The 21,441-nt window shown below is 45.9% G+C and overlaps 2 protein-coding genes across 2 annotated transcripts; one reads left to right on the top strand and one right to left on the bottom strand.

The window, feature by feature from the left end:
* Nucleotides 1-9,229: 9,229 nt before the first annotated feature.
* LOC123412158 lies at nt 9,230-10,479 on the bottom strand. Its single transcript, XM_045105102.1, has one exon. It carries the CDS (start codon nt 10,035-10,037, stop codon nt 9,414-9,416), a length of 624 nt encoding a protein of 207 aa, XP_044961037.1. The 5' UTR covers nt 10,038-10,479; the 3' UTR covers nt 9,230-9,413.
* A 7,340-nt stretch (nt 10,480-17,819) lies between these two features.
* On the top strand, nt 17,820-19,521 carry LOC123409528 (putative FBD-associated F-box protein At5g56440). Its single transcript, XM_045102397.1, has 4 exons — nt 17,820-18,401; nt 18,471-18,800; nt 18,912-19,046; nt 19,141-19,521. Exons 1-4 carry the CDS (start codon nt 17,820-17,822, stop codon nt 19,519-19,521), a joined length of 1,428 nt encoding a protein of 475 aa, XP_044958332.1.
* The last annotated feature ends 1,920 nt before the right edge of the window (nt 19,522-21,441 follow it).

The raw sequence follows: 21,441 nt of genomic DNA, 5'->3' as shown, positions 1-21,441 counted from the left end.
ACCTCAGTCGAGATAGTCCAATTTATGAAGGTTTTTTCATGCAATGATCATTACATCAAGTTTATCATTTTACATCATAACTATGTAACATAACAAGACTATATGCGCTGGTTTTTCATTTTTTAGATTTTTTTTGAATTAGTTATACACATTTGAATGTTCGGTCAAACCTTTCAAAACCCCGTTGACTGCCTCCAAAACCCATCTAACCCTAACGCCAAACGTCCACCGTCGATCTAACCCTAACACCAAACTGCGACCGTCGGATAGGCCTTCTAGAAAGATTCCGCGGGTGTGGGGGAGCATCCTAGTGACCGGGGGGCCGAGCGGATAACGTTGAGCGGGGGAGCATCTCAGTGACCGTTGGGCCGAGTGGATCGGGCCCGGCAGAGCTTGGCGTGCATGCGCACAGCCACGTCGCAACGAGAGGGATGGGCCAACATGCATGCCATGGGGCCCGCATGCCATGCAACGGCGTCGCAGCTTAGCTATTCTGCTCGTAAACGCATCGACACAGCCTAGCCGCAGTAAAGCAACAGCAGGGGCGCAGAGTACACGTACGTCGCATCTAAGCTATTTTTAACAATTGCATGTACGAACCTTAGACACGGGACGGACGCGTCGGTGGTGCAGCTCCTTATTCATTGACACGGTTTCTCACGCGGGTTAAAAACGAAGCATCTCGCCTGTGCCGTCCGTGCCTCTTTGGATGCTCTGCCGTTTTTGTGCACGCCCATTAACTATGCCACCACACGGAGGAGAGAAAACGATCGATCGTATACATTGACGGGCACCATGCAGTTCAACTGCCCTAACCCTAACCCTAACGCCTCGAAAACCCATCTAACCCTAACCCCCCGTACATTGACTATGGGTGCAACGCGGCTACAAAAGGGCACCACGCAGTTCAACTGCCCTACGTACCATCGTCCTCGCACCACTCGAGCCTCCTCCGCTTCTTCTTTCCGAGCGAAATCCACCACTCGAGCCACAACCACCATGCAGTTCAACGGCCCTACCTACCGTCGCCCTCGCACCGTGCCGGAGATGCAGTTCCCGCCCGGAGTCGTCGTCGACGATAGCCTGAGGGTGTGGGCCATCTCAAGGTGGAGGGGCCCTAGAAATTTGGCTTGCTTCTTCCTCGAAGCCGGCTAGCGCCACCTCCCTCCAGCCACTCTGCCCATGTTCCACCTCCACGAGCAGGTCGATGGCGGCCACAATGGCTTCGTCATCGGCCTCTACGTCACCTTCACCAACCGCTACGACGCTTACCACCTCCTCGGCTAGGTGTTTTGGTGTGGATGCGAGTTCATCGCGTTCACCACCTACAACATCTTCACCAACTTCCACCAGATCTTCCCCGAGCACAACGGCATGCACACCCTCCCCTACCAGATGCCGGAGGGGCCGGAGAACGACGAGTGAGGGGCGCCGGCAAAGGAGGGGCCAAGGAGTCTGCTGGCCGAGAAGTCTTATTTATCTTTTTATCTAGTAGTTGGGGCGTGTGTGCCCGTGTTTTGCTAGTATTTATATCTACTTTTATGCACTATATGTTGTATATATGCTACTAGGGTACCTGATGCCCCTATCGTAATATATGTTGTAAGGTCTATATGTTTTATGTTTTATGTTTTATGCATTATATGTCTTATGTTTTATGCATTATGCACTATAAAAATGACACAGAACTGCTCAACGTGCATTTGAGGAGTGTGTTTGAGACGATGTTCGACGTGGCTCACAAACTACGAAATCATCCGACGTGGCTCACAAACTCGGAACAAGATACCATAGCACAAACTTTGAAAACACCACAACACAAACACCATAGCACAAACTTTGAAAACACCACAACACAAACACCATAGCACAAACTTTGAAAACACCATAACATCCTACTCCCCAAATGCGTTTTTCGAGGCTAACTTTGACCACATGTTATAGAGTAAATAAGGACTTTGCTACACCTACGTACATGACCTACGTAAACCTACGTGAAGGCTGAGTTTGACGAAATATATATCAAATGATATCAACATCTATAATACTAAACCTATATGCTATCAAAATTAATATCATAATGCATCTACTAATATTGTTTTCATATAATAAATGTTTATATTTTGTTTTATAAATTTAGTCAAAATTTATGAAGTTTGACTTTGATCAAATCTTATATGCGGACTAAAAAGAAACGGAGGGAGTATATGACATGCAAGTTACACCGTCAAATTCGTACGTGAAAGGAGCTTCCAATGATACAACTTTTATATTATACATCTCATATAATATTAATCTTATCAATACTCAAACACAGTCTCAGAAAATGAATTAAGCCCTATATATATGGATGGAGGGAGTTTTCTATGCATGCATTCGATAATTCTACAATTAATCACGGGATGATATATGGGCCTGGATATGTTCCATTCGGTCTTGTGCACTTTTTTTTGCACTAGCTACACCTTTTTTATCAACGGGCCTGGATATGTTATAATCGACCCTGCCTACCTTCTATATGGGTCTGGCCTTTTCGCGCAACTGTCGACGAACCCTTTTTTTTTTCCTTTTCTCCCTCTACCACCGAAACTGAAACTGACGACGAACTGCAGAAATGTATAACAGAGTGGCGAAGACATGCCGAATTCGTACAGCGCAACAGTTTTATTCAAACATCCATATCATTACGATTACAGATGATGCTCAATCTATTCACTAACGACTAATTATCATCAAATAAACAAATGCGAGAGCAATTACATAAACATAAAAAATTCCGGCCATCAAATGCCTTGCTTCTTCAATTCGATTAGTTTCTTCATCTCCTTGTTGAGCTTCTTCAGCTCTGCCGTCCCTGTTGCATCCCCCATAGTAGCACCAATGGAATTGCCAGATCCAGACGGGCCCGATCCAAACTTCTCCGCCTCCAGCGGTAAATCGAGCTCCTATGATGCACCCTCCAGTTGAGTCCGCTCTATGTACTCATCTAGCCACTCAAAATGGGCGCATTGCTTCAATTTCTGAAATCGGAAAGATGAACCCTAAATCCCAAATCCGATGAAAAATATGAAATTGTGGGACAAAAACCAAAATTGGCATATTGAGAAGTAAAATCTCACCTTTCCCTGCTCTTATTTGCTCTCGCATTTCACGAATTCCCGGCCAAGGTTGTCATTCTTGTAGGTCGTTGTGACTAGTCGCTTCAGGGGTGCGGTACGTGGGCATGCGGGGCACCTTGGCATGGGCACTGCGCCATAGCGCGGCCATGAGCGGCGGGAGGCTGAAGCGGAGCTCGACATTGCTAGGTCGCGGCCTGAAACGGCAGAACAATAACGGTGCCCGTCCGGGAGCGGGGCGGGGATGGGAAGGTCGCGGTAGGGCTCGGGTGATTCACGGCTCGGTGTCCTCTCTTCTACCAATGCTGAGTTGGATAAGTTAGTGGGTCCCACGCTGTGGGTCCCGCTTTTTACGTAGGGCTCACCTGATTCGAGTTTTAAACATGTGTCTTTGGATTAGGCAGCAGTGTCGCACGTCAGCTATTTCTGCGCTGGGAGATGTTGCATGAGAGCCATTACAACCAACGACGTCGCATGAGAGATAATACAACTCAACGACGTCGCATGGGAGCTATTCGCCCCTCTGTAAAAAGATCTAGCATTTGCCTGAGTTGACTCAACGAGAAATATGAGGAAAAACTAACGACTTAAACAGCAAATGCCATATGTATGTTACAAGCTGCAGTGACCACTCTTGAGTGTATTTCATTTGTCAACCAGCATGTAGAAACTAGTGATTCTCCTTGCTTTCTTGGGGAAAACTTGCTCTTTGCTTAACTACTACTAGCAAAATGATCGTGCGTCGTTTTTCGTAATATTGTACCAGCTGTTTAAATAAAGGGAGTGTCTATTTGACACTTGACTGAAAATAAATTAGGCATCACTCAAGTTTTCTAACCAATAATAGAACAACTTAAGTCAAACTAGTGGAACTTATAAAATTACAGTGCATTTACTGATGAAGTTACACTGTAAAACACCCATAAATTACAGTCATAGATCCCACGAATTACACTCCAAATCTTCTAGAATTACACTTGTAAAAACTGATGAACTTACACTGTAAAAACTGATGAATTTACACTGTAAATACCAAAAAAGTACAGTGTAAATCACCAAAAAGTATAGTGTAAATATTAAAGAAGTACAATTATTGGAGTCGAAAAATACATACTGCATACACATCACCTAAAAACCAGAGTTCTCAGCGCAAATCTTAGCGCCATATCGGATGAACAGAAAACTAAATGACAGCGAATTGAAAAACACTCAACTGTAAAATAGCAAAACCGTAAATAAATATAAATGCTTGTCCCAGCATGGCCCCTAACTTTCTGCAAACTAAAGAGGTTGTCTGAAAATTCACATCAATCGAATCAACTCTATGTCCTCCACATGTTCCTCCACATGGCGGATGACAAGCGTGATGATTGTTTTTATTAACTTAAAGGTAATCTTGGTGAAACACATATTTTATTTCGCTTGTTTTCCATGAAATTGTTCTGCTTTGAGTGTATTAACTTAAAGTGGGGTCCTGTGGTATACGATGACTGGCTGCAGGATGATCTTCCAGGACGTCAACCGTGCCTGGTTTTGTCCTTCAGAGTCGGAGTTGCGTCATCTGACCGCAAGTGGTTGAGATTATGGCATAACTCTTCATACAGCTTCATGTGTCCTCTTCAGGGTGGGTTGAGTCGATGATCGCCTACGGTGCAGTCGAAGTCGTTTGCTCAGAGTGTAGGGATGGCGATGACGCCTTTAGGGAAGGAGTGATGACGATGACGCATGCGTGCTATCTCGTCGAGATCCTCTTTGAAGTGGTGTGCGTGAGCTTTTTTGTGTGTGCCGCTCAATGGTTGTAACGGTTTTTGTCAATTTTTTATAATTAACTGAATAATTATCTTCTGCTTATTTAATGGATAAGGCAATCTTTGCCTCCTTTTTATTTGTTGTGAGATGTTAAATTTGTCGACGAGAAACGGCAGTTTAATGTAGAGGCTCACAACCACGCCAAAGCGGCATCCACTCTCTCTGCCGGGTGCCATGCGTTGTTCTTAGATTTGCCCGAGATTATTTGTATTCCCTTTTAACATTTGCAGTTAATAAAGGATGCCTCTACTAAAAAAGGGAATATACCGTAAATTAAAGAAGATGTTTGTATAATTAGCTTTGGCGACCCTATCCTTTTGTACGGACGGACATACATGCAAGGACACAATTATTATTGAAGGAAATAGTAAACATGCCCGTGCGTTGCAACGGGTAAAAAGATCATACACTTTATTTCAATAAATATGGATTGAAACCCATCACTGTACACATCCTCTATTTCACATAGACACAGAGCCCTCTCCATTTTACATGATCAAATGAAGCACCGGCAAGCTCGACAATATAATAAAAGTAAATACTTAAGAATGTGTCACGAACAACTTTACATTATCTTGCAAGAAAAAGTATGTGAAAAGCCTTCATTGATGCAATGCGTTGGTAAATGGCTATTGGTTCTCACAAAAAAGTTGCATTATCTTAACACATGTCATCCTTTTGGCCAATAATTTTTCTAAACCACACATATTCGAATTCGTTCACAATACGAATTAGTAATCCAAAGGTTATTATCACAAAATCACATTAACTTTCCTCATATTCCTTGCGATATTTTTGTTAAACTGTACACAAAAATAAACCATGATCAAGGCAAAAGTCAACTATAATTTTAAATAGAGAAAAAGGCTCTATATGCAACTGTTATTCTCAGCTTCAGCAGGTGGAGATCAACAACCCCGTGTAAAAAATACTAATGTCTCCAACTTGCTGATCTCAGCGTGTAGCAAATAGTAATCCTCGAACTTCAATTCGTATTCAAATACAACATGTTCGACACGGGAGGCGGGTAACAGCGGCTACAGGGTCGGGTGGCCTGATCGGACATGATCTGTGTGCCCGAGCGTGGGGAATTAAAAATGTATTCTTGCAGACATTACCACAAACAGCAAAGCCTTTTGATTCAGAGAAGGCTCTATATACAGTACACCAGAAGCGTTATTTTCATCATCAAATCCAATGTCTTCTGATTCCTGTTCTAACCACGATCCTTGGAAGACAAAGAGAAAGCGTATGCTAGCATCAGACAGGAGTGTATGCGCGAAACAAAGTAGCGCACCAAATACAGAGAATTCAGAGCTCTATCCTATTCACGGATGAGCACATAGTACCATCCATCGAACATACGTTTCCTGGCTGTGAATTAGACTATGGGGACGGCAGACAAAGATCCTTGGTAAAGAAACAGACAACTACCGAACTTTGCAAGTATGTGAGCGGAGGCAATGACGTTACCAGGGAAAAAAAACCACACCAATGCATGAAATTTGAACGCACACACCGATCGCACAAACGCATATCCAGCGCCCCAGCACGGGCGTCTGGCCGACGAAGGCGCTACCCGTGCGAGCCGCTGAAGGTTGTCCGCCGTGGCCACCGTCTTCATCCATCCGGTCAACTTCCCACCTACCTTCGTCGTGCCTCCCTCGTCCATACGCCGCTATTCGTGTCCGCGGTTGGCGCTTCCATCGACCTCATCCTCCACCACCCTCCAACAGTCGGCTGAGGGGACGACCGGCTCATCACTCATGCAGTCAATGCACGTCGGCGAGCGGCTCGAGCGACAAGATGTTGAGCACCGGCGAGGCTGTTGCTTCCAATGTTGAGGCAGACGTCGATCTTCGTGCCGTCGGTGCTCTCGTATTCTTTTGCGTCGCCGAGTCAATAGTCTCCATGCCGGTGACGCTCGTACTTCCCTTGCGGCGTCAGAGTCCCGTAACTTGAGCCCGAGTGCGTCAACCGAGCTGATTCCACACGTGCGGCCCAACTGGCGGACAATTGCAGGGGGTCAACGCGAGCGAGAGCATCTTCTTCCTGACGAACTCGAGGCGGCCATGGCCGATCTTGTCTTGTGCGGGGAAACGACAGGCGATTGGGGACAACTCCTCCACGTGGACGCCGCCGCCGGCGTCTAGATGGAGGTGGCCTCCCTCCTCCCGCTCGAGCACGGCGCCAACAGCGGCCAGATGGAGGCGGCCTCCCTCCTTCCGCTCGAACACCGCGACCGACAGCGGCCAGATGGAGCCCGCCTCCCTCCTCTAGTGCCGCCCTGTCTCCTCTAGCGCCGCCCTGCCTCCTCGTGGCCCGAGCACGGCGCCTGCGATGGCGAGATGGAGGTGGCCTCCCTCCTCCCGCCCGAGCACAACGCCGACGGCGCCCAGATGAAGGCAGCCTCCCTCTTCCCGCCGAAGCACGACGACGACGACGGCCAGAAGGAGGCGGGCTCCCTCCTCCCGTCCTACCACGGCGACGGCGACGGGCAGATGGAGCCGTCCTCCCTCCTGCCGTCCGACCACGGCGAGCCGTCCTCCCTCCCCCCGCCTGAGGTGGCTCACCTGCGCATGGATAAGATAAACAAAGGACCGCAGGTTGAATTCTTACAAATGTAAGGGTTGTTGTGTAGAAACAAAACGTTTTTCAGATCCACTTTAGAAGGGACCGGGTGTTAAATTCTCAAAAACCATAGGGACCTTTCTGTAAAAATAACGGCGACGGACGGACGCCAAAAGCAATAGCTGCTTTATTATTACTAGCAAAAGGGCTCGTGCGTTGCAACGGAAGAAAAAAAACACGCTTTTAATATTTTTATAATCATTTTGATTTATTAAAATAATAAGCTAACTAACTAATGTAGTCAGTCCTATCCTATTTTGTTGAGAAATCAACCCATCCATTGTTAATTTCACCATGATGAGAAATTGAGCGGGACAAGCAAAACAAAACAAAGAGGCTACGTGAATTGATCAATGGATTGTTATCTTATTTCACTCATGAGGTAGAGAATGTGGGATCAGATGACAAACTGAAGGTGGTGTTCTATTCTCTGTCTCTACAACAATACAATCTTACATTCAATACATTCATTCATCAGATTTTCTTGCCGGTGCTTGGCACACGGTTGGAGGCATGGGGAGGGGATCTCATCAGATGATGAGTTCTTGTCGGAGGAGGCGATACGATGAGGGGAGCAAGGGTTAGGCGCCTCTATCTGGCCATAAGGAGTCGCCGTTGCCGCGCCATAACCTCGGAGTTCCCCTTGTGAGCCATGGAGGCCCGCCTCCACCTGCAAGTACTTCGCTCCGTCGCGCCGCCGCCGTTCTGCATCGAGCAGACGCATCATCCCGAGTCACTGTAGCTGTCGCGTTGATTTGATCCAGAAGCTGTGCTCGAGCGCCGAAACGGGGGCAGCAAGCGGGCAGAGGTATGGTCGCGAACGCGGGTGGGTTGAGATCGACAACAGTGGTGGTTGAGGTCGGCCGCAGCGGCGAGTGGTGTGGCAGCGGCTTGGGCACACGTCAGGGTGGACCAGGGTCGACGCGATGCGCTTGAGCGCCGCAACGGGGGCAGTGAGCGGGGAGAGGTACGACCGCAGAGGCGGGTGGGTTGAGATCGGCAGCGGTGACGGTTGAGGTCGGCCGCGGCGGCGAGTGGTGTGGCGGCGGCCTGGGCACAGGCCAGGGTGGCCCAGGGTCGACGGGAGGAGGCGATGCGTACGGGTATAATTTTTGGAGCGAATCGTTTTTTCCTTTTGTGTTACAGATAAATGATGGAGCACGGGTTGAATTACAAAAATTACAGAGGTTTTTTTATAAAAATACCGCGGTGGGTTTTCCGACGGAAACAATAGCCTCTTTATTATTAGGTATAGATTATTATTATTATTATTATTATTATTATTATTATTATTATTATTATTATTATTATTATTATTATTATATTAGGGGAGAGGGGAGATAGTAGGACACAATTACAAAGGGGCAATAACGATGTCGTCTGTTGAACGCACGGGATGGAAGTTGATGTGGTTGTCGCTCCTTATCAAGTTGTGCGCTTTTGATCTAATCTAATAGAAAAAAGTTTGCGCTTTCTTCGCGTACTTGAGTTCGGTATAGGCTAACCAACTAATTAATCTCGACTACTTAATTTAGTTCAGGTGGTTGAGTGTGTGTCTGAAGCGGATCCACTGTGATTGCAATTGCAGGCAGTTTCAGTATTTCTCAAGAGAAATTCACCATGCATTGCATGCATGCACGCACATAGTTTCAGATGTGGTGCTCCGATCGTTCTTGATCTTCACTCATCACTCCAAACCCATTCTTTTGACGAAACCAGAGGCCACTCTCGCAATCGCAAGCACACCAAGAAAACAAAACAGTAATTTCGATCGAACACGATTGAGAAGGGATCGAGGGAGCAAGAGAAAAATGACGTGCTAGCTCGGCGCCGTCGCGCAGCGCAGCGCAGCTCAGCTCACGTCGGCTTGAGGTCCTGGAACATGGAGTCCCACTTGATCTCGCTCTCGCCTCCGGCGTTGCCGCCGTCGGAGCACCGCTCCTCCTCCTCCTCCTCTCCGGCGCCGTCGTGGTCGTCGTACGCGCAGTCCTGGAACATGAGGCTGGCCTTCTGGGACCCGGAGAACCGGACGCCGCCGCCGCTCGCGACGCCGCCGTCGGTGATCATGAGCACCATCTTCTTGACGCTGCTCCTCCGCCGCACCGCGCCGGCGCGGACCACCACGTCCCCGGCCGCGCCGTTGCAGATCCTCGGCACCACGGTGACGGAGGACGAGGAGTACCGCCTCCCGCCGCCCAGCCGGCGCGCGCACCGGGCGATGCACCTGCCGGCCATGCGCGCGAGCCGAGCCGCGGCGGATGAGGAGTGGGACGAGGCGGCGGCGGCGGCGGCGTCCTTCCTGGCGAGCTTGAGGATCTCGAGCCTGTGCTTGGCGACGGCGATGCCCATGCTCTTGAGCAGGTCGTGGTCGAAGTCCGGCGCGTCCCCGGGCTCCAGCTCGTTCTCGCTGAAGAGCAGCCCGTACTCGTACGTCGCCGCCGGCGTCAGCCCCGCCTTCGACAGCCACGCGTACCAGTCCATCTCTCTCTCTCTCTCTCGCTACACACTCTGGAGTCTAGACTCTACTAGACCTCTCTCCTCTTCTTCTTCTTCTCCGAATGGTCTGCTAGCTCCCGCTCTCACTCACTTGTAAGCGCGGCCGGCTCCGGCTAGCTCATGATTCGTGCGCGTGGGATCTTTATAGAAAGAAAAGAGGAAGCGAGGCATGCAGTTGGTTGCACGGCTCAGCTCACATGCATGCCGGCAAAACGATTACTCCTCCTCTGCTGCCACAAAACGCGTGACGCATTAAGTTTCAGTGTGTCGATCGTAGAGAAGACCAGCACCGGTACACGGGGCGTGTGTAGACTCCTAGTGTCTTGAAGTGTTATTTCGTGTTTTTATGGGGCTTGGATCCCGTGGATGGAGTACAAAGCCATGCATGGATCTGGATTCTGTACTGAGATCCAAAACGGCGTACGTACAGTGCAGATCTGCAGCCAGCAGCAAATCTACAAGACAAAAAAAGTGCAAGTAGAAAGGCGGGGGAAAGAAATGCGAAGCTGTCAGGATGATCTGAGGCAGATCGCAGTGTATGTGCCGGGCGTGGCTCCTCACATGCATGCCCCTGCAAAGGTGGCGCCACTTGATGCGAAGCTTTTCCGTTGTCTTTGTGTAGTAGTACCATCATTGTTGATGTGGTTGGGTCGTTATTTGTTGATTAACCCCAGCACTTGCGTTGGACTTTCATGATTCAGGGGTCGGTACCTTGATTTTATTAATAATAATAATTAATTGTGCTGGTGGTTGAGTGAGCACGCACACTTGCATTGCCTCCTTTTGTATATACTCCATCCATTACTAAATATAAATATTTTTAGAAATTTCACTATAAAGTATATCCGGAGCAAAGTAAATGAACCTATATTATAAAATATGTCTATATACATTTGTATGTAGTTTTTAGTGAAATATCTAAAAAGACTTGTGTTTAGAAATGGAGAGATTAGTAAATTGAGTAGTCTCAGCTTAGCACTGGACTTTTTTAAAGGATGGTAGCCAACAGATATACAATTCGGTTAAAATGTACTTGCAAATGTAAAAAAAAAGAGGGGAAGGGGGGAGTTTAGATGTGCATGTTCATGTAAAAATGTTATATGTAAATATCTAGGGGGGAAAGCCCAATAATTCTCACCCGCTGTAAATAAAAAAGTGCCAAATTTCATGCATTTCCAGGTATTACTGAAACTTTGTTTCTTCTCGGATGAAACATGATATAGTGTGCAAGCTTAATTTGAATCCATAATTTGCTAGACCGGACTATGTATGGTTGAAACCCAAAAATATCACATGACGTACTCGCAAAACAAAATAGATAAATGAAGACGAGATTATTGTGCAATGGCTTTTAACCTTTTCGGTGCAATGGAGATATGTTTTCCCATCGGCGGAGGAAAAGCGAAGTCAAACCGCGCTAGGGGTACTAATCATTTTCCTCAACTTAATCCACTTGAGATGTCGAGGATGAGGCAGACATGATATGTGTTGTTCAAGGACCACGCATATATATGTAGATTATTTACCACGGAAAATAATAATTCAAAGGACCACGCATAGATAGATATATGATGATGATCAAGCAAAGCATAAGTAGAGGCTAAAAAGGACGGGAGGAAAGGGATGGCAGAGGCGACAAGGCCGGTCACAACCCACAAAGCTAGCTAGCTATTAATTGGAGGGGCCCATGTACGTGTTAATTAGATCGTTTTACTACTGCCGTGTTAGAGTGATGTGTGCTTAATTCATATCACATGTCCGTAAGCTTTTGAGATGCATGCTGCTATAGCTATAGGTAGACTAGATGTCACATGAAGAGAAAACATAATGTGCCAAGTCTTGTCACCTTTTTGGCACTGTAGTAGTCAAAACTCAGCTACTCCCTCCGTTCCTAAATATAAGACCTTTTAGAGATTTCATTATGAACTACATACGGATGTATGTAGTCATATTTCAGGATGTAGATTCACTCATTTTGCTTCGTATCTAGTTTATAGTGAAATCTCTAAAACGTCTTATATTAAGGAACGGAGGGAGTAGTACAATCTCATGTGTGTATGCCCAGACAAGATAAGGTCCACATGCAAGATAAGGCCCATACTAGCTTAGTTTTGACTAGAGTGTCAAAAAGGTGATAGGATTAGGCATGCCACGAAGAAACCGAGTGGTGCTAATTAATCAGGGCATGCAGTACGTACGTGGTTGCAATCTACTAGGATGGTATCTCTGTTGCCTCAGACTAATTAACAAACACAACGATAGCTATACGTACGTATAGAATACCAGCCTAAAACTAAAACAAAAAGGTGTAGAGCGCTGCTTCGGTACACCCCCTTACAAACCGTATAAGGATAGCTACCATGCAAGAGGTAGCGACCAACAAGACACATTACTAGATGTGACAAATCCTGTTGCCTGGATGGTTATTGCAGCTGTGATAATACCTTAAGGTGCATGGCTTGAATCATACTTTCCACATTATTTTTTTGACTGAGGACGTGTACGTATGAAAAAAAATACAATATATACGTGAATATGACCATCCTATCCTTTATTATGAAGAGGTAACGATTAATCTGAACCATCCTTGTGTTTAGGGGTGGTGTACCGAAGCAGAAGTAAAAGGTGTAACGGTACATGCACGTACGCAGCTTGTTTCTATGCGTGTGAATCGTTGGCGAAAACGTGTCATGTGTCGGTATATCCTCATAGAGCCAGCAGAGGGTTATCCTTGATGTTGCTCTCACTAGTGATGTGTACCGGCGTACGTGTGGTTAATTTAAGAGCAGGTACGGCCTCCATAGAAAGGAAGAGGGCATGCATGCAGCTGGTTGCACGGCTCGATCAGCTCACATGAAGGCACGCAATGCATGCACCGGCAAAACGGATCACTAGTGCTGACAATAACGCGTGATACGTTTGGTTGGGATGGCCGTAGTACACTGCTAGTGTCCTATGTGTGTATACATATAGGCAAAATGGACACAATTGATGTGAAGACGCAAGAAATTCATAAAGCGAACCTTGCTCAAACCAATTTCACTCGTCTAACCATTTCGTGTGACGCTCGTCGAAACCTTATAACATGCCAGGACAAGAGTGGGAGGACATCATGGTCTATGTCTTGCACAACATCAAGGAAGTTGAGGAAGAGTGGATGAGGTAATACCGCTGCATAATTCCTTTATGCAATTCCTTATGTTCACTTACTCTCGGTCGAACACCGCTTTTCTTCTTCTAGTCAATTCCTAGAGGAGGAGTGGGAATGATTCGTCTTACTGAAGCGGAGGCACTTGCTCTTGTCCGGAACGGTGCCCCTATAAGGAAATTTTTTGTTGCTTTTGTTCATGGCGAAAGTAATTTCTCACATTCCCCTAGTTCAACTTCCTAGTTCAACATTTATTAGTTAATGGAACTAATGCACCCATCAATTTCAATTAAACTTGTAGGAAAATTAAAAGATCCGAACACCACTATGGATGACGAATTGAGATGGGTTTCCATGGGTTTTAACGCTAGGGTCATGAAATGTGAAAAGTATGATGTGAATGGGTATCGCTTCCATATAGAGGAGCACCAGAACAGTCGGCCTGATCCCAAAACTATAGACACGGGAGTGTACACCCCATGACAAAATGCAGTTGAGTACTACGGAAGGGTAGGAAAAAATTATGAGCTTAAATTTTACCTTGGGCACGAAACCCTAAATCTAGTTGTGTTCAAATGCCGATGGTTCGACCCATATGAGGGGTTGAGACATACGCCTTCCCTTGGGTTGGTCGAAGTAAACCATCCGTCGTCTATGATGGAGTCAATCTCTTTATTGCGTCTACCCATGCCACACAAGTTTATTATCTGCCCTACCCATGCCAGCAAGAGTACCTAAAGGGTTGGGCAGTTGTGTTCAAGGTGGCGCCACATGGTAAGCTATCGGACCCGAACGATGACGATTATTACTACTACATTGACCCCGTGACATACGAGGGAGTGTTCTATCAAGAGAAGCCTGATGATGTTGATGTGGCCCGATACAATGACGCTGACGCCTTGGGTGATGTTGATGTGGATCCAAACGATGATGATGCACAGAATGATGGCGAGGCCATTGTGAACGACCAAGACATACTTATGCTAGAGAAACTAAATGAAGACGAGGAATAGCCTTCGCCTACGTCAGACAACAAAGATGATATGCGTGATAGTGACGATGAGACAGGTCGAGGAACCGGTTACAACAATGGTGATTCATATGGGTTCTAGCATATGTATGTTTCATGCCTTTTTTGGATGTATTATTAATATGTCTTTTTTATATGGTTTATTATTATTTTCTTCATTATTAATATACTAACTTCTTGCTCTCTTTTCAATGCAGGTACGCTAAGCATGGGAAAGGGCAAGGCGGATGGTAGTTGTTAGCTAAGCAAACTCGTCGCGACGGTAGTGGTCGACCTCGTAGCCCCCCCCCCCCCCCCCCCCCGACTACTTGATAATGAGTCCTCAAACACATCCTCATATGTAATTACACAAACACATCCTCGTAGTTATTCATATGTTTACTAAAATTACACAAACACATCCTCAGAATGTGTGAGAACTTTTTCAAAATTACACGAGCATGTAAAAAATAAATATGTGAACATTTTTTAATTGTGTAAATGTTTTAAAAAATGTGATCACTTTTCAAAATTAAATGAATGTTTTTTCTATTACATGGTAATTACTTTAAAATAGAACACATTTTAGAATATATATTTTTTAAATACATGTACACTTTTTAAGATGACATGAATTTTTTAATTTCCAAATATGAATGCTTTTAAAATTTCGTGAACACATTTTAAAATAGGAACAGAATTTAAATCCTACGAACGTTTTTAAAATACATGAACATTTTCTAATGTAATTTATATGTACAAATTTGTTTCTTATTTTTAACTGAGTTTTAACTTACCTGTTCTTTCAAATTCTATATGAAATAAAACGTTTCATCGGTTTGACATCTCATCACAGTGATTACCTTCATCCATGACTAGCTCTTTCTCCTGTCTCGTTCAACATGTATATCCTTCCATGAAGGGATTCATGGATAAGTGACCTTCTGTTTTCAAGATATTGTCATAGGACATAACATTGCTGCAAAATTTGAACGTACATGAGATTTTATGGTCATTCCTCTTCAGGATATCTCGCGAAGCGACTTCGGTCAACTCCTTCATGCCATGGACATACGACATGCTTGCCCGCCTCTTCTTCATCAATTCAGATCGATTCATCTGCACGCAAGGTTGTTTTGCAAAACAATGGCAATTAACAGGCTCTCAAAAAATATGTGCACAAATTTGAAAGATTTGATCACAATAATAGACCTTTTGTTCTAAACATTGTGAATTATTCCAGTTACAAAGTTTTAGGGAATGGATGAACACTTTCTAAAATTACACAAACACATCTTCAGAATGTGTGAGAACTTTTTCAAAATTACACGGACATGTAAAAAATAAATATGTGAACAGTTTTTCAAAATTTAAAAAATGTGATCACTTTTCAAAATTAAATGAATGAATTTTCAAATACAAGGTAATTACTTAAAATAGAACACGTTCTATAATAGTTTTAAAAATACATGAGCACTATTAAAAAATGACATGAAATTTGTTATTTCCAAATAAGAGTGCTTTTAAAATTCCATGGCCACATTTTAAGATACGAACACATTTTAAATTATACAAACGTTTTTAAAATATATGAACATTTTGTAAAATAAGTTATACGTACAAATTTGATTTTTTTAACTGAGGTTTAACATATGTGTTCTTTTAAATTCTATATGAAATACCTAATAATAAAGCGGCTATTGCTTCCGTCGGAAAACCAACCACGACATTTACAAAAAAGCCTTCGATGTTTCCTGAAATCAACCAGCAGTCCGGATTTAAGTCAAAAAACGAATTGTTTTTTACATTTACACAAACCACCATATATTTAATCCAAACTAACCCACAGTTCAGGGGCCTCTTTCTTCAATCTCCACCAACTACCCTTGCCGAACTCCAGCTCGCCAAGCCAACCAGCAGCCATGCCGGCGGCGGTCGCCTGCTCCGTCAAGTGCTGCCCCCACCACCGCCTCTCGACGCCGCGCTCGAGCTCCTTCCCCGCGGCGCCCCGGCCTTCGCCTACGAGCTGCAGGCGACCAGGTGCCGGACCCCGCCCTCCCTCTCCTTCGCGCGCGCCTCCGACCAAGGGGAGCCCTCCCGTGCCCCTGTCGAAGCCCGCCATCCGCGAGACGGGCCCGCGCCGTCGTGGCGGGGCGCGAGGAAGCTGGCCTCGCCGCTCCCATGGCCGCGGCCGCCGTGCTCGCTGACGCGCATTCGCGGCACGCCATCTTCCGCGAGGAGCTCGTGAGGAGAGCCTACTACACGGCTGAGGCGGCCCACCGCGGGCACTCGAGCCAGCCTGCGGCTACAGGTTCTGGTCTCCTCCGAAGTTCAGCTAGCACTAAATTGGAGAACAGGAGACAACTATTTGAGGATGCCGATAAGAGTGGCTACTGAAGCAGCCCCCGCCGACGCCACTAGGCTGCTTGCTGCTCACACCGTCTTCGCGCGCGCCATAGCTGCACAGCCCGCCGTCCTGCTCGGGACGCTGAGAATATCCGCGGCATGCGACGTCTAGACTTTAGACGATCTGCGACACTCTGCGTCAAGGAGATCGGTGAAGCAGTCTGCATTGGCGAGATCACCCGGTATTCTAGGTGGTCGGTACGCTGTCCTCCGCTTCAAAGTGTCAACTGAAATTTGGATAGTACGTGTATATGCACCAGGGTTGGTTTGGTCTTTTCCAATGCTTATAAATGTTAAAGGAAAATGAAAATCAAAAGTAGGAGGAAAGTGGCATGATAATCAAGGAGCCAACGAGCTGAGTGGCAAATGTGCGAAGCCAATCTTGAAAATGACAATTTTAAGAAGCCATATATTGAAAGTGGTAAATTTCCAATTTTCTCCTTTGTAATTGGTGCAGATTGCGGTTTTGATATTTTCTCGGGAAAGCTAGCTACTATTGTTTGATATTTTGTTAGGCCAACAACGATTTCACAAAAAAGGAAATCCGAGTAAGCTTCCATCAGTTAATGAGTCTTAGTTTTGCTCTGTTACAGTGCTGTTTTACTTTTATGGTTATAAGTGAACTAGAGGATTTGATTCACACTTCAGTTAATGCAGATGAGATGACAAGGTTGACAACATGAGTTTTTCTCATTACAGTGATGTGGTCCTTTGTTAAAGGATTCAATGCATCTCGATAAATTCTAAGCTATACTGTATTTTTGATGTTCCTAGATACCCAAGCAAGGAAGACAAAGATAATGGGTGGAGTAAGAAGAAGAAAAGTGAGTTAAACATGAACAAAAATCCGTAATGCTATCTGACCTGCATAAGGATCCTAAGGATACATATTTGACATGTTCGATAATAGTGCACCATTAGAATATCTATGCCTTCGAGTCCGGCCTTGCATTCTCCCGTTGTAACGCACGGGCTCTTTTGCTAGTGAAATAGTAAAACGCTTCCTAGAACGCCGTCAAAACGAAATGCACCGCGCATTTTCCAATGAGTTTGAGACCTTTGAAATTGAGGGCGCCAAAACCCTCCGTCAGTTCGCGCCATTTCTTCCGCCCATAAGAATCAATCCCTCGTTCCCCATTCCCCAATCCCACCACCACCATCAGCCCCAAGCCACGCGCCCGCAAAGCCATCCCGCTCCGCACCCATGGATGCGCACAACCTCAAGAAGCGCAAGATGGACCGACCGGAAGATCAAGAACCACCGCCGGAGAGCGGCAGGGCCGGCGACCTCGACTTCATCAGCGCCCTCCCCGACGACCCCCTGTGCACCATCATCTCCCTCCTCCCCACCAAGGACGGCGCCCGCACGCAGGCCCTCGCCCGCCGGTGGCGGCCCCTCTGGCGGTCTGCACCCCTCAACCTCGTCGGCGATGGCCTCTCCGGCCAGGAGCGTAAGCGCGTCGTCTACATCTCCAAGATCCTCGCCGAGCACCCTGGCCCGGCGCTCCGCCTCTCGCTCCCCTCCTTCCGTGAACGCCACCAAGACAAGATCGACCGCTGGCTTCGTTCCCAGGCCCTCACCGGCCTCCAGGAGCTCAGCTTCGACTACCACCCCGCAGGCTTCCCGTGGTACCAGCTGCCGACGACCCCGCCGCCCCAGATACCACAGTCCGCGCTCCGCTTCGCGCCGACACTCCGCGTCGCCAGCATCAGCTACTGCTATTTCCCTAAGCTGCCCGCCCAGTCTCTGAATTTTCCGCATCTCAAGCAGCTCAGCATGTACAGGGTCACCATCTCGGACTTGGCTGCGCCGTGTCTGATGTTTCCGCGCCTCAGGCAGCTCACCACGCACGAGGTCACCATCTCGGGGCACGCTCTGCACAGCTTGCTCTCTGGCTGCCTTTCACTTGAAAGCCTCTTGCTGAAAGATAATGTTGGCGTCGGCCGCCTCCGCATCAGCTCCTCGACCCTTAGGAGCATAGGCTTTTCTGCTCCTTCTTTGATTGTAGCTTCCCGTATCCAAGAGCTGATCATCGAGGACGCCCCTTGCCTTGAGAGGTTGCTGCCGCTCACTCCAGACTATGGTCCATCGACTGTCCAGATCATCAGAGCACCCAAGCTGCAGATGACGGTTTTGTTGTCAAATGGCACATCCAAACTCCATATTGGAACCATGGTTTTTCAGGTAACAACAGGTTTCCGTACTCATGCAATATGAATTCATGCATGAAAGTTATTCTTCTCGTTATCTCCAAAAAATGTTTGTTGTTCTTATTTAGTCTGTCATTTTCTTCAGGAAATGCCTGCCATCAACGTGACAACCATCATGCACACTGTCAAGTTTTTGGTTATCGACTCTGTTGGCCCTGATCTCGATGCAGTAATTAGCTTCCTCAAGTGCTTCCCCTGCTTAGAAAGGCTGTATATCATTGTGAGTGTTCCCATCTGCTTGTTTTAACATTACCAACTTATGCTCCAGTCGATTGACTAACTGCCTTTACATTCTATATTCTTTCCATGTCCAGTCGCACCTACGGAAAGGAATGAAAAATGCGCGAAAATATGACCCGCTGGATCCAGTGGAATGCCTCACGCTCCATCTCAAAACAGTGGTCTTGCAGAACTACTGGGGCAACAAGCCAGATGTGGACTTTGCCAAATTTTTCATCTTGAATGCAATGGTGCTAGAACAAATGATATTTAGAACCCTCAACAGCTGCAATGACAAATGGATGTCTGATCAACATAGACGGTTGCAAGTAGACAACAGAGCTTCTCCTGATGCTCGATTTGAATTCAAACGATGTCACAATGATAGCTGGTGCTGCTTCCCTGACAGCAAGCATATCCATGATTTATCTGTGTCGAATCCCTTTGCTGATAGATTCGAGAATAATTTCTTCTGACGCTGAATGCAAATTCAGTGCCTTTCAGAACATTGCCTTGCCTCTATATATCTGGCCTGGCTTCTTTTTTAGTTTGAAGTTATCCCACTGTTCTGATTCTCTGTTTGGCTGTGCTTGAACGTTGTTTACCACAGTATCTTTTCTGTTGATGTCATATTGTAAGATGTGTTAGCTGTTTACACCATCAGCTAGCAGGTACTCCCTCCGTCCCAAAATAAATATCTTAACTTTATACTAGGTATAGTATAAATTTGTATTAAGATTGAGACATTTATTTTAAGACGGAGGGAGTATTACGCAGGGCCAGCCTTGAGGGGGGCTGGAGGGGCGGCCTCCCGGGGCCCCGAAAACAAGGGGCTCCGCCTAGGCATGTGCGAGCAGCTCTCTAGAAGGATCGGGAGATGTAGAAACTGTTTGATGCATGTTGTCAGGAAGAACGAGGCTGAAGCTTTATTTCTTTGGTAGACCGGGCCTTGGGCCGTTTCATAAGAAAAGAAAATGGTGGTGGGTCGCAACAGGCTGGGAAAGCACCGATTCAGTATAATTGGCCCAAAAAAAGGTTTAGTATAATTAATGATCCTTTTTCTTGAAGAAGGAATTAAACACTCGGGAATAGAGCACTGTCGTTGATCTTATTTCCTATAAATTGATGACTTATACTATTTTATAAGAAGTTGATAATTTCAAGTTATAAATTGATGTTGATTGTTGCGTTCAATTTATTTTGAGCATTTATAAATCTAACTTTGACTTGAATATGTTTGTATTGGCCCATTGTAGTTTTTGTATGGTTGACTATACATTCCAAGTCATAGAAATATCTTTGCTTAAGATTTATCATACCAAAAATTTAGTTCTTCCTAGACCATTGTGGGCGTAATTTAGCTCATAAAATTGTAGCAACAATTTGGCTTGATTTCATGTGCGACTTTCAAAGACCAACACTTAATTTCATGTATTTCCTCGCTAAGACGTCCACATTGAGAGCAGACCGCACTGTGCACACCGGTCACCATGAGCGCTAGCATATAAGGATGTTAGACTTGTTTTCATAGCATTTTATAAATTACTTGACATGATATTGCAAAAAAATATTTATTGATGAAATTTTATTTCTATTAACATATATTAATTATTTGATGTTTATATTAAAGGCCCGTATTTTTATATTCGTCCCGGGCCCCCAAAATCTCATGATCGGCCTGCTACTATGCTCCGTACTGCATGTAATGGAGGCAATGCCTATGATATTTCAGAAGTTTTATTCTCTTTCCGCTGTGTTGAGTGTTATTTCATACCTTCTCTGTATAGGCTGTAGTGTTTTCTAAATGGAGTGAGTAGTTCTGATGACTCGTCATTCTGTGCACTTCTCATTCTTCTGTGACAGTTCGGTGACGGTGTTGAGTAAATAGACAATTTTCCGAGTATATTAATCCACGATATAATAACTAGCATGACATTGACTAGACTAATTATGTACTGATCTTGAACTAATCTAGCACATACTACGCATATAGTTGATACATCTATGCATGCAAGTAGTACTGCTAGGATAAATACGAACATGAGGATAAACGAGTCATACCCTTCAATAGGCCAGCTGGCCGTAGCAGCAGCGTTGGCGTTGGACGCGGCCGTAGCAGCAGCAGCATCCTTTGTCCTCTTCTTCTCAGCTTCAAGGGCGAGACGATCGGTCTCGGATGGTGAAGACATGGCGATGACGAGGGCGACTCGGACGTAGACGAAGCAGACGGACGGAGGCGAGCAGTCGCGTGATCGCTCCCCAAAAACCTAATCAGCCCTCTCCCGTATAGGAACCGGAGAGGCGGGGTTTCGGAGGCCTGCTCTCCCGTCGACCGTGTACGCGGTAAACGGGACGGAGTCGCCGGCGGCAGCAGCAACAAAGGGAACGAACGCGTA

This window comes from Hordeum vulgare, chromosome 7H (genome assembly GCF_904849725.1).
Source record: "Hordeum vulgare subsp. vulgare chromosome 7H, MorexV3_pseudomolecules_assembly, whole genome shotgun sequence".
Classification (NCBI taxonomy): Eukaryota; Viridiplantae; Streptophyta; class Magnoliopsida; order Poales; family Poaceae; genus Hordeum; species Hordeum vulgare.
This window is presented reverse-complemented; position numbering and strand designations above follow the sequence as displayed.